General features: G+C 42.3%; 1 protein-coding gene across 18 annotated transcripts in view; it reads left to right on the top strand.

The window, feature by feature from the left end:
• Positions 1-14,822, top strand: part of PTPRS (protein tyrosine phosphatase receptor type S) — a 580,801-nt gene that overhangs the window by 235,161 nt on the left and 330,818 nt on the right. For all 18 annotated transcript variants that reach the window (XM_044268386.1, XM_044268351.1, XM_044268378.1 and 15 more), the window contains 2 exons: positions 7,005-7,138; positions 12,243-12,387. In XM_044268386.1, coding sequence (XP_044124321.1) covers positions 7,005-7,138; positions 12,243-12,387 — 279 coding nt within the window. The remainder of the gene's footprint in view (positions 1-7,004; positions 7,139-12,242; positions 12,388-14,822) is intronic.

The raw sequence follows: 14,822 nt of genomic DNA, 5'->3' as shown, positions 1-14,822 counted from the left end.
ATCGGCACCAGCAAATTCACCCAGCATAAATGTCGATTGAAACCTATTCCAGCTACCATCTGGAGTAGATTTCAATCTAAGCACACGGACTGAAAAGAGATGCAATTAATTAATGAGGAGATATGGGCCTCATTATACATTAAGCATATCTTTTGTCTTAAAGTGGTGTTCCGGCCTAGGAGCCGACAACCCCAGTGCAACTACTGTGTACCCAGCTAAAAAAACTAAAACTTGCGTCCAAAGTCTTGCTGGTGGTCACTAGCACAGCGGAACTGTGGGCAGATGTGTCAAGCGACCAGGACGTGAGGTGGAGTTTTTGGGTATGATATGTTTATCTTGCCCCTTACCATCTCTGCTGGGGTTTGCTTACTATGAAATCTGTCACTGTGCGGTACACCGTGACATGTATTGCCGAGCAGGCTGGCTGCACGCATTTTGCATACTGGCTGCGGGTGATTTCATGCAGGCTGGTTGCTTTTGGCTGTGTGCTGGCTGAGGTATTAGTGTGAACGTGTACGTGTGTACCCCTTTGACTGTATCTGTGTTCTGTATCAGTGTATGCTGGTTGCCAAAGGCAATGCCCAGTTCTGTATCAGTGTATGCTAGTTGCCAAGGGCAACACCCAGTTCTGTATCAGTGTATGCTGGTTGCCTACGGCAACGTCCGGTTCTGTTCCTGTGTGTCTTTGCTGTCTGAGCTCAGGGTTAATTCCCGTGTCTGGTGTGCCTGGGTGTGTCTTCCCAGGTTTCTCGTTACCCAGCTATATAGACCTGTGAGCTGTGGTTCTGGGGGTCACTTCTAGTTCTGGTCAGTCTTTGTCAGTCTGTCCTTAGTTCTGTCTATGCTGCTAGGTTCCACCTCGCTTCTGTTCCTGGGGGTGTTCTGTTATCCTTCTGCATGGTGTCGCCTGGTTTTGCAGTGTTAGTTTCTGTTTGTCTGTTTCACTGGAGATTCCAGCAGTCTGTTCCTGACAGGTAGGGGCCAAGTATACCGGGACCTTCCTGGAGGTGTGACCAGTGAGCCCTCGGCCCATCCCAGTCATCCCCACCATCCGGGGCTCTGTGAAGTACGGGGCTCACTGGCTCCGTCCTCTGGGTTTTGCTGTGGTCGGCCAGTGCACTTGGTTCTGTGGTATCGTTACCACTTCTGTTTACCTGCTTCTACTGTATGTCATGTCTATTCTGTTTGCCTGTGACCTGCTCGTAGTACGTCCCGGAGGTCTTTCTTGGACCCCCGGCACACGACAATATCTGGTCCCAAAGGACTGTCTCTCAGGTGCCCGTTGCCATGAAAAATTAGGAGGCATCCTACTAGGTAAAAATCCTCAAATTATTTTGGACATAAGTGAGGACTTTTTAATCGGATGACTTCAAGTGTGCAATGTGATTATTTAATTTACTCTCTACCCATTAAATTGCATGGAACTGCATCACTAAGAAGGGATGCTACCTGTGCACTAAGGGAGCCAATTTCTACTGGCAACGTTTTTGTTTAACCAAGTAGTGTAACCTTGGTATCCAAACCAAGTATAGGCATATGTGTGTATCTTATGTGAGGGATGGAAGTCAAGTCACTCCATAATGCTATTCACACTGCCCTTGTATTGACCAGGCAAAGGAAAGGTAACTCATTTTCTAAAATTTAAAGGGTCATATCATCTACACCCTATTCAATAATATTGACACTAGGTAGGGGCACTGAAAATCATTTATCATCATTTAAAATCATCTTCTGGGCTTTATACTGTACTTGTTTTGAGTTTCCCTTTTGCGTGACTGGATGCAGTCCACAAACACCTCCTCATCTTAGGCTACATTCACACGTCAGTATTTTTCTATAATCCGAATTTCGGTCCGTTTTTTGCGGATCCGTTGTTCCTGAAAATGTTTCCGTATGTCATCCGTATGTCATCCGTTTTTTGCGGATCCGCAAAAAACGGAAACATGTATACATTTCAATAATCAAATAAAGTTGTTTGGATTTCTTTGAAAAAAAAAATAAAAAATAATTTGCTATGTGTTTCCAGGAACGGATTCCACAAAAAACGGAAGACATACGGAATGACATCCGAATGTCTTCCGTTTTTTGCGGAACCATTGACTTTGCATTGTACCAGGATCCGATTTTTCAGGAACATAATAGGACATGTTTTATATTTAAACGGACATGCGGAACGGAACAACGGAAACGGACAGCACACATTGTGCTGTCCGATTTTTTCCAGGACTCATTGAAAATGAATGGGTCCTGATCTGGTCCTGATCTGTTCCGCAAAAAACGGAACAGATCAGGAAAGAAAAAACTGACGTGTGAATGGACCCTTAGTATCATACAGCCACTGTGCTTCAAAGCCACCCTTGGTATGAGGGACTGGAGATTAAAAGGTAGTTAGCACACTATGGGGCCGTAGTGGTTACTGACATCTCAGGAACAGAGCCACGATGTAAGATACTACAACGCCACAAGCAATTAACAATTATAAGGAAAGAAAGAGTCACCTATGAGAGAGAGAGATCGGAAATGTCTCTTTTAGCCTAAGTCCCCAGAAGCAAGACCCACAGAGGAGAAGAGAATGGTAAGAAATCCCATCTGTGCCACTTAGCCTGTCCCATAGACCCTCCCATCAGGGTTGCGTGCACTGGGGCTAGAGAATGCTGGACGTCTCTGCCAATTCTTCACCATCTGATAAAGAGCTCTGGTACTTCTTCAAATGATTGCCTAAAGCAAGTGGCTTATCTGACATTTATTTTGGCCACTTTGGCATTCATGGTAATAGTAAGAGTTTGCATGATATTAACTGCAGGAATATGTTGTCTGGAACACCATTACTGTCTCTAATATTTTAACCCTGAGATTGACTTTCCTCAGCATCCCTGCTTTGTCAGGGGGGAGCAGTGGATGTCGCACGACAAATTCCTTTCTAGCATATCTAGATTTGTGAAAGCCATCTTTTTATTATGTAAAAGGTAGATTATAATATAATCAGGGGCGGATTGGCCAAATTTCCCAGGTGGCTGATGCCCAGTGGGCTACCTGGGCCCTCCTCACAGCCGCCAGTGGAAGGTTTTGGGGATGTATTTTGTGCTGCTGACAGTATTTTGTGATGGACTATGGTATTTGGCTCTGTTTGGGTAGTATAATGTGACACAATATGGTATCGCTGGCCCTGCCTTTCATCAATTTGGACCCAACTACAAAACAGGGCCACTTTTATTATTTTTTCCAGGGCCACTTTATATTCCCAGTCTGTCCCTCGATATAATATTGTCAATTAAATGTTAGCAAAGCCATATATGATCATTTTCCTTATCACGTTCAACCACTTGTTAGCCTGAGAGTTATCCCTACCAAGCCTGCCATACACCTGTACACTCAGCTCGGAACAGGCAGTTACATAGTCAGCACAGTTGAAAAAAGACACAAGTCCATCAAGTTCAACCAAGGTATGGGATGTGAATTTTAGGAAAGAGGAGTCAGAACCTGACTTCTACACATTTAAATAAGCATTAATGATTTATTTAATTTTTTGAATTAATCTAAGCCCTTTTTAAAACAATACACTGTTACTGCTGTGACCACATCCTGTGATAGACTATTCCATAGTTTCTCACACTCACAGTTCATATGGGGAAGAAGTCTTGTGATCTCTGGAGACTGTACCTTTTCTTCTCTCTGCAAAAGCAGTGCCCCCTGTTTTGTAAGAGAATTTCACATGGAACAGCATTTCATCATATTGCTTGTATGGGCCATTTATATATTTGTACATGTTAATCATGTCCCCTCTTAGATGCCTCTTTTTAAGACTAAATAAATGCAATTCAGTTACTCTTTCCTAATAACTGAGGCCTTGTTCAGATCTCTGTCAAACAGATCCAGCAAGCTGTTCCATCAGAGAATAGCTTGATTGATTTCGCCAGATTTTGTATTGCCGGACTCTTTACTTCACCTCCAGACCCCTTTGACTGTAATACTGGGTTTCAGCCAGACAACAACCATTGCATGCTACGGTTTGTTGTCTGGCTGACATCCAACATTTGTGCCGGATCAAGCAATTAGATCTGTTTTATGGAGATGTGAACAAGGCCTAAGACCTTCCATGCTCCTTATCATTTTAGTTGCTGTTCTTTATACTTTTTCCAGCTCTTAGGCAAACATAACAGCATTCTAACCAAATGCAAAATCTATATATAAACTAATACATTTTGTGTGATAAATGATGTTCTTAGCAAATATACTGTATTTTGATAAAAAAAATATCTGTGCCCATCCACCACATCAAGGTGACCTCAGTCCATGCGCAAACCTACTCTATTCAATACCTATCTCCATTCCAGTGAGGATCTAAATTTAGGAGAGCAGACCCCACACATACGCTGTGCTACAACCTCTGTGTGCTATCAGGCTTCCGGGAGAGGAAGAGCAAACTCTGCTATATATATCACCTTAATTAAAAACACTTGTGGAATGGATGTGATGATAGGAGTGCATTCAGACTTAGAGGCAGCCAGTACAGACCAAACGTTTGGACACACCTTCTCATTCAAAGAGTTTTCTGAATATGAAAATTGTAGATTCACACTGAAGGCATCAAAACTATGAATTAACACATGTGGAATTATATACATAAAAAAAAAGTGTGAAACTGAAAATATGTCATATTCTAGGTTCTTAAAAGTAGCTTTGATTACTGCTTTGCACACTCTTGGCATTCTCTTGATGAGCTTCAAGAGGTAGTCACCTGAAATGGTTTTCACTTCACTTCTTGCCTTATAAATGGGGTTGGGACCATCAGTTGCGTTGTGGAGAAGTCAGGTGGATACACAGCTGAAAGTCCTACTGAATAGACTGTTAGAATTTGTATTATGGCAAGAAAAAAGCAGCTAAGTAAAGAAAAACGAGTGGCCATCATTACTTTACGAAATGAAGGTCAGTCAGTCTGAAAAATTGGGAAAACTTTAAAAGTGTCCCCAAATGCAGTCACAAAAACCATCAAGCGCTACAAAGAAACTGGCTCACATGCGGACCGCCCCAGGAAAGGAAGACCAAGAGTCACCTCTGCTGCGGAGATTAAGTTCATCCGAGTCACCAGCCTCAGAAATCGCAGGTTAACAGCAGCTCAGATTAGAGACCAGGTCAATGCCAGACACATCTCTAGAAAAACTGTTAAGAGGAGACTGTGTGAATCATGGTAGAATATCTGCTAGGAAACCACTGCTAAGGACAGGCAACAAGCAGAAGAGACTTGTTTGGGCTAAAGAACACAGTGGAAATCTGTGCTTTGGTCTGATGAGTCCAAATTTGAGATCTTTGCTTCCAACCACCGTGTCTTTGTGCAACGCAGAAAAGGTGAACGGATGGACTCCACATGCCTGGTTCCCACCGTGAAGCATGGAGGAGGAGGTGTGATGGTGTGGGGGTGCTTTGCTGGTGACACTGTTGGGGATTTATTCAAAATTGAAGGCATACTGAACCAGCATGGCTACCACAGCATCTTGCAGCGGCATGCTATTCCATCCGGTTTGCGTTTAGTTGGACCATCATTTATTTTTCAACAGGACAATGACCCCAAACACACCTCCAGGCTGTGTAAGGGCTATTTGACCATGAAGGAGAGTGATGGGGTGCTGCGCCAGATGACCTGGCCTCCACAGTCACCGGACCTGAACACAATCGAGATGGTTTGGAGTGAGCTGGACCGCAGAGTAAAGGCAAAAGGGCCAACATGTGCTAAGCATCTCTGGGAACTCCTTCAAGACTGTTGGAAGACCATTTCAGGTGACTACCTCTTAAAGCTCATCAAGAGAATGCAAAGAGTGTGCAAAGCAGTAATCAAAGCAAAAGGTGGCTACTTTGAAGAACCTAGAATATTACATATTTTCAGTTGTTTCACACTTTTTTGTTATGTATATAATTCCACATGTGTTAATTCATAGTTTTGATGCCTTCAGTGTGAATCTACAATTTTCATAGTCATGAAAATAAAGAAAACTCTTTGAATGAGAAGGTGTGTCCAAACTTTTGGTCTGTACTGTATATATAAAAAAAAATATTGAGATTAAATTTTAGCCATTTATACTTGTTACGTACAGGAATAAATTTTGCCATTTAATTACCCACAACGCAACAGCTATTCCTAGTACATGCCCTGAACTGCTGCCCTCAGTCTGGGGAAATTGCCTTTTTTTAAATTGTGTTTTTGCCCTCCCAGACAGAGTTTGCTTTTTATAGTTCAGGGGGAATATGTTTATACCGTGATCACTATTACCTAGTGTTTCTCAAACAGTAACATTTCCAACAAGCTCTGCATCATTGAAAATTACCAGGTCCAGCAGAGCATCACCCCTAGTGGGATCTTCTATGAACTGGCCCATAAAGTGGTCCTGCAGCAAGTTGAGGAAATTTTCTCCCTCTTAGGGCTGTTTCACACGAGCGGATGCCGTGCGTGACATCCGCTCCGTGAAAGAGTGCCAAGACCCGATGCAGACTGCTGAGGCACGGAGCATTAACATGACTGATAATGCTCCGTGCCTCTCTGTGATCTGATTTCATGGGGGGGATGTCACGCACGGCATCCGCTCGTGTGAAACAGCCCTTACAGTTGAAGCAGAATCTTGACCCCAGTCAATATATGGCAGGTTAAAATCTCCCATTATGACCAGTGTACCAGCATGTGCAGCCCATTCTATATGGTTATACAGCTGAAATACTATCTCCTCATTTAAGTTGGGGGAGGGGGGGTCAATAGGTTGCACCAAGTATTATTTGTAGTAGTAAGTTAAAATCCAGCTGCCCAGTCTCCTGACATCTCAGTGGGGAGTGCACAGTTTTGACATCCATATCAGGAAGTGTGCCCCATATCAACTTATCTACTGGCATGGAGATAAAATGTACATTTTAAAATATTTTTTATGTAACAGTAGTTTTGATTTCATGGTGATTGTAGTAATATAGCAAAATGTAAATTTATGATTTGATTATTTTTTTTTATAATGAAATTTCAACAGTCCCTGGCCAGCCTATGAATTTTAGAGCTGAAGCTAAGTCAGAAACCAGCATTAGCCTGACATGGAGCCCCCCTCGTCAGGACAGCATTGTGAAGTATGAGGTTTGTTACAAAGAAGGAGAGCGAGGAAGTGAGGTAAGTCTTTATATTCTTCCATTACATATGGAATTTTATTACGATATATATTGTGAAGAATACTTTGTAATAGTTAAGGTAATATGCAAATATTTTATTTTTTATATACTGAATTAAGTAATAATGCAATAATGCGCTATGGAGGTGGAGACAAAGTGTGGAGCATGGACATGGCACTTCATATGCTCCTGGTAAATATAATTTTTTGATCAGGCCTATGAAATCTGGCCAGCCAAGTGAGCGTTCTTTAAAGTGCTTGTCAAAACATGGCATAAATGAACGCTATTGACCCCCCTCCCAATTAGATACATCTGCAGCTGCAACTTTCTATTAGACAGTGGATTATGAAAAAAATCCCAAGCAAAGCGGAAGCAAAGAAATGAAAACACACGTTCCGCAGGCTCAGAAGTTCCACCTAAAAAAGAAAAACACCCAAAAGGAATAAAACGTTAGAGAAAGGTCTCCTTTGCAGTCTTATCTTCAATATTATTTACTCCATTCACTTCACAGCTTATCAGCACAGGTGTTCTTTCATAGGAAACCCACATCGGAGGCACAGCCACAAATCCAAGCAAGCCTAATGCTGAATGTAGAACTCCCTTGTAACGTTCACACTATGCGTCAGAGATGTAAGTCCGGATTAGGCAGACACTAGATAGAATGAAGCATGATAAATGCAGACTGCTAAGCTAAGAGTGGGCGAAACCTTGGGTCGGGAGTTTTGTACACCGTTTGTTATGTGCTGGTATTTCTTTTATTTTTGTATGGATTAAGCCTATCAGTCTGTACTATCTATCGTGATTCATTTCATTCTATCTAGTGTCTGACTTATCTGGAGTTACGTCTTTGCCTCATGGTGTGACCATTCCAAGGGAGTTCTACATTCAGCATTAGGCTTGCTTGGATTTGCGGCTGTGCCTCTGATGTGGGTTTCCTATGGAAAGAACACCTGTTCTGATTAGCTCTGAAGTGAATGGAGTAGATACGATTTGAATGCAAGACTACAAAGAAAACCTTTCCCTACCTTTTGGGTGGTGGTGAGTCCCTGTGGCTTCTGTCCTGTTTTTTAGGTGAGCTTCTGAGCCTGTGGAACTTGCAGATTCTATTTGTGTTATGAATAGGGGTTGATTGGACCAACCCATTATTCCCTTGTGCTCTGATCCTTTTATATAGTTAGGTGCCTGATTATTCATACAGTATCTGGAGGCAAAAATGCAGGCAGTCACCACCTTTAAAGTTGTGAATTTATGGTTTACTATCAAAGCAACTACCTGTGCAACATTTAGGCTCAGATTTCACAAAATTATTATTATTTTACGCACTTGTATAGCGCTGCTATATTCCACAGGGCTTTACAGACATTAGCATCCCACTGTCCGCAACGGGGCTAATAATATAAATTCCCTATCAATGTGTCTTTGGAGTGTGGGAGGAATTCAGAGTACCCAGAGGAAAACATGCAAATGTTGTGCTGTCCTTGGTTGGATTTGAACCTAGGACCCCAGTGCAGCAAGGCACCAGTGCTAACCACTGAACCACCGTGCTACCCATATATATAGAAGAAGCTCCGCAGCACTTACCAATGAAGGTACAAACTCCCTTATTGAGACATGTTCACCATGTGTGGAAGAACAAGCCTATGGCCATTTTGCATGCTCCCACATTTTGTCAAGGCCTCTACATTTGCAGAGGTTTTGACAAAGCTTGGGAGCACACGAGGCAGATGTAGGCTTGTTCCTCCACACAGTGTGACTATCAATAAAGGAGTTTTTACATGCATCAGTGAGTGTTGTGGTGGTTCTTATATCATCTGTTGAGCACTGCTCTGAGATCAGGTGCACAAGGTGATACAGGCGATTGAATTTAAGGTGGATTTCTCTGATCCTTGTATTGCGTTTTTTTTTTTTTAAATGTAGGCTCAGAATTCTGAACTAATACATTCACTACTTTCGAGGTGGAAGTGCTATTTCTTACAGTCTTCACAGTTAACAGTAACAGCCAGCATGCTCCATAGCACAGCCACATCCCATTGTAACAGTGAGAAGTGAGAGTCTCCTCCTATAGCAGTAGCATTGTGTAATGTTTCCATAGTGTCACAAGACAGAACTTACTAGTGACAGGAAGATTGTTCCCATAGCAGTAATAACCTCGACAACAGAGGCAGCCACCCTTAAAGCTGTGGCTGTCTTTGTTATCAGAGCTGTGGCTATCCCTTTTAAGGTGGGTTTTTGTTGTCCCTATTAAGGCTGAATATGACTATTATTGTTATAGGGGCTTTAGATGTCAACTTAAAGAGGACCTGTCACCCAAAAATTCAATGCAATTTGAAAGCACCATGTAGGAGAAACTGAATAGATTTGATATATATTTTTGTGGGAAAAGATTCAGTTAAACTTGTAATTTTTACATTTACATCTACAGCCTTGTGAAGCGCTATCGGTACAGGAGGGAGGTGTTATCAGTGACAGTTAGCACTGTGTATATAAGTGTACATAAAGAGATATCAGACACAGCTCTGATAACAGGGACAGACATAGCTCTGATAACAGTGACAGAAACAGCTCTGATAACAGTGACAGACACAGCTCTGATAACAGTGACAGACACAGCTCTGATAACAGTGACAGACACAGCTCTGATAACAGTGACAGACACAGCTCTGATAACAGTGACAGACACAGCTCTGGTAACAGTGACAGACACAGCTCTGATAACAGTGACAGACACAGCTCTGATAACAGTGACAGACACAGCTCTGATAACAGTGACAGACACAGCTCTGGTAACAGTGACAGACACAGCTCTGGTAACAGTGACAGACACAGCTCTGGTAACAGTGACAGACACAGCTCTGATAACAGTGACAGACACAGCTCTGGTAACAGTGACAGACACAGCTCTGGTAACAGTGACAGACACAGCTCTGGTAACAGTGACAGACACAGCTCTGGTAACAGTGACAGACACAGCTCTGGTAACAGTGACAGACACAGCTCTGGTAACAGTGACAGACACAGCTCTGGTAACAGTGACAGACACAGCTCTGGTAACAGTGACAGACACAGCTCTGGTAACAGTGACAGACACAGCTCTGGTAACAGTGACAGACACAGCTCTGGTAACAGTGACAGACACAGCTCTGGTAACAGTGACAGACACAGCTCTGGTAACAGTGACAGACACAGCTCTGGTAACAGTGACAGTAAAATCTCTGATAACAGTGACAGTAAAATCTCTGATAACAGTGACAGTAAAATCTCTGATAACAGTGACAGACACAGCTCTGGTAACAGTGACAGACACAGCTCTGATAACAGTGATAGACACAGCTCTGATAACAGTAACAGTAAAATCTCTGATAACAGTGATAGACACAGCTCTGATAACAGTAACAGTAAAATCTCTGATAACAGTGACAGACACAGCTCTGTAAACAGTGACAGACACAGCTCTGTAAACAGTGACAGACACAGCTCTGTAAACAGTGACAGACACAGCTCTGTAAACAGTGACAGACACAGCTCTGTAACAGTGACAGACACAGCTCTGGTAACAGTGACAGACACAGCTCTGGTAACAGTGACAGACACAGCTCTGGTAACAGTGACAGACACAGCTCTGGTAACAGTGACAGACACAGCTCTGGTAACAGTGACAGACACAGCTCTGGTAACAGTGACAGACACAGCTCTGGTAACAGTGACAGACACAGCTCTGGTAACAGTGACAGACACAGCTCTGTAAACAGTGACAGACACAGCTCTGGTAACAGTGACAGACACAGCTCTGGTAACAGTGACAGACACAGCTCTGGTAACAGTGACAGACACAGCTCTGGTAACAGTGACAGACACAGCTCTGGTAACAGTGACAGACACAGCTCTGGTAACAGTGACAGACACAGCTCTGGTAACAGTGACAGACACAGCTCTGGTAACAGTAACAGACACAGCTCTGGTAACAGTGACAGACACAGCTCTGGTAACAGTGACAGACACAGCTCTGGTAACAGTGACAGACACAGCTCTGGTAACAGTGACAGACACAGCTCTGGTAACAGTGACAGACACAGCTCTGGTAACAGTGACAGACACAGCTCTGGTAACAGTGACAGACACAGCTCTGGTAACAGTGACAGACACAGCTCTGGTAACAGTGACAGACACAGCTCTGTAAACAGTGACAGACACAGCTCTGGTAACAGTGACAGACACAGCTCTGGTAACAGTGACAGACACAGCTCTGGTAACAGTGACAGACACAGCTCTGGTAACAGTGACAGACACAGCTCTGGTAACAGTGACAGACACAGCTCTGGTAACAGTGACAGACACAGCTCTGGTAACAGTGACAGACACAGCTCTGGTAACAGTGACAGACACAGCTCTGGTAACAGTGACAGACACAGCTCTGGTAACAGTGACAGACACAGCTCTGGTAACAGTGACAGACACAGCTCTGGTAACAGTGACAGTAAAATCTCTGATAACAGTGACAGTAAAATCTCTGATAACAGTGACAGTAAAATCTCTGATAACAGTGACAGCCAGATAACAGTGACAGTAAAAGCACTGATAATGGTGACAGCCACAGCTCTGATAATGGTGACAGCCACAGCTCTGATAATGGTGACAGCCACAGCTCTGATAATGGTGACAGCCACAGCTCTGATAATGGTGACAGCCACAGCTCTGATAATGGTGACAGCCACAGCTCTGATAATGGTGACAGCCACAGCTCTGATAACAGTGCAGGAGAAGCATTGTTTAGCCTTGATCTATATTATTGTACGTAATAGGCCTGTGTAACTCGTACATTTTAGGACATATTTTTGTTATTTTTATTTATGTAAACATTTTTTCTAAAGAAAGTTGGTTAAACCCTTAAAAAGTTATATTTTTGCACTTATGTGACTTAAAATATTCATGTAGGAGATTTCTACATGGCTTTAAAATCAGTGTAATAACTTTGTTTTATGACTATGCCATTTATACAGAATGAGAAATATGCAGTGTGTCATATTCTGCCTTGTGTGCCTCACTTTCACCATCAGATACTTTAATAGAGAGTAATGATGTGATGATGATACTGTATTTTTAAACAGATCAGAAAGACATTTGATCCTGCAACATCTTATTTAGTAGAAGGCCTAAAACCCAACACAGAGTATATATTTCGCCTTGCTGCACGTTCTAACCAAGGTCAAGGTGCTTGGACATCGGATGTTAAAGAGCGCACAATGCAGTCTAGTAAGTTTCCTCTTTCTTTATCTCTGTGGAAACTGAGTTTTTTGGGGGTAGATTAGAGCTTTTTTTTATATTTATAATTGAGAGCTTTATGGCAGAATGTATTTTATTCTAATTTGCTTTCACAAACTTTGGATTATTAGCTATATTTCATGCAACCATAACCATTACATCTGTCCAAAAATGAGTTAAAAACAGGGCCTGCACATCAAAATGTTTTTGAACATGTAGCTCTTAATGCACATTTTGTTCTGTTAATGTGTAGGGAAAATAAACCAGGTTTATATATATATATAGTATATAGTGTATGGCCTTCAATGTTTTTCTGATTTATCCTTTTACATTATCAGGGTTTTTTTTTTTTTTTGCATTCTGTCCTTGGTTTATTCCAGAAGTTAATCACATAATCTCTTGTCTAGTAAGAATGCAATTTTATGGTTTAATAATCAGTCTTCTAATAATTAATTAATCACCATCTAAGTTGTTGCCTTAAGAGGTTGTCTCATCTTGGACTTTTATGGCATACTGCTTGGAAGAACAGGCCCCTGAAATAAATGGATATGCAGACAGCATATGCGTGGCATCCTCTCCATTCACAAATGGGCTCAGCTATTTTTGAAAGTTCTATAGCAGTGAATGGATTGCAAGCCTTGCAAGTTCGGCCAACCCCTCCATTTATCATTATTGGACTGCCTAAATTAGCCAAGCCAGGGTTTGCTCTCCTTTCACGTCGGAGCCTCATTCTGGAGGTAGGTGCAAGTCCCACATCTGGGACTCGCTACTATCAGATATTTATGGCAAATCATAGCGATATGTTATAAATGTCCCTTTAACATAAGTAATTGCCCACATTTCCCCTCTACATTCATAATCTCAGTGCAGTCAACAATGCCTTAAAATGGTATTAGGGTTTAAGAAAATAAGCCCTGATGACCTCACAGATGCTCAGCATGTTACAGTACAGTTATCAAACCTCTGTCATGTAACAAGTTGTTCACCTTTGTGTCTATGACATGACCAGGACAGATTTGTATTCGCGTGTTTTACAGTTAAGATGCTATAGAGTTTGAAAAAATATCAGGCGTTACCTAAAACTTGCCATACATTTAAGAAAGCTGTCGGTCAAATCCTCGTTGAGCTGACAACAATGTCTCCCAATCGTCTCATGCATATGCATGGTCAATTGAGAATTAGAGGATTAAGATGGTGAATGACAAGGGGAGAGAGAAATTGGCAGAATGCTCCCCATCGCACTACTAAAAAGAGATTGGGCAGTTGAAATCCAAATCTTCCCTAACATCAGCTGTTTGTGGAGTGTCAGGAGGAAGTCAGGATCTGCTGGAACTAATGGGATACAGATAATCTGTCCAGTAAATTGCGAAAACACTGCCAGACTTAGAGCTAGCTACCCAGTTCGACAAGAAAAAATAATAATTCAACAAGAGCTGGAAAACGTAATCTGTGAAAACCCTATAACTAAAGGGGCCCTGCCGACAATGGAATAGCAGCACTGATAGAGGCTATCCCACACAGAAAGCTAACTAGTTAACCCTGACCAGTCCCCGTGGGTGGTAAGAAATCCTATATTGTGTTCACTCTGTAATTTCTACCAGGGGGAGTGAACAGAACCAAGAAAGACAACATTACAGAAACAAGAAGGCAGGGGAATAGTCACTAAACAGTCCGAGTTCAAACACAGTACCAAGAAAAGAGATGGTAAAGAGTAATCATGGTAAACAAGCCTGTACACAGAGTTTTCTAACATACAAGAACCAGTTTAAAAATACAATAACTGCCATTGAACAGTCCTACGGTAGGATTTACGTAGAGCATTGATCTCACTGATTGGCTCTCAAGCCAGGCCTCCTCCTGACTTTCTGCTTCAGAACAGGTGATCTTGTCAGGCTATGCTCTTTCCTTGGGACCCTCTAACCCATTTAAAGTTCACAATACCTTGCGCCTCAAATTCAAGATTACTTCTAGGCAGGGTATCTAAGTCTGCTATTTAGTTATGGACATCTGCTGATGATTGTGTATAAATATATTCTGGCTTGGTACCTCCGCTCTGTACCTCACCTCTGGACTTGCTGGTTAGTCCTCTGTGTACAGACTGCAGCTTGTTTTCTGGATTAACCTCTTGTCTGCTGGATTGCCTTCTACTGATACTGGTATTCTAACCATGGCCATTTCTGTATTAATCCCTTGTCTACTTTATCCATCCCTCCTGCTTCTGACCCTGCTTGTTAACTACTCTTTCCACACCAGTCATTCTGGTAGATCTACTTCTAGTTAGTTTGCTCCAGTTTATGCTACCTTACTCCGCAGCAACCCTAGCAACTAAGGTGATCCAGCCTTGCAGCCCTCTAAGAACCTGGGGGTCGCCTTAGCTTCCTTCTGACAAAATTGGTTAAGAAAGACTGCTTTAGAGTTTGCTGGCG

This window comes from Bufo gargarizans, chromosome 1 (genome assembly GCF_014858855.1).
Source record: "Bufo gargarizans isolate SCDJY-AF-19 chromosome 1, ASM1485885v1, whole genome shotgun sequence".
NCBI classification, from domain to species: Eukaryota; Metazoa; Chordata; class Amphibia; order Anura; family Bufonidae; genus Bufo; species Bufo gargarizans.
Note: the sequence above shows the minus strand (reverse complement) of the source record. Positions and strands in the feature narration are given on the sequence as shown.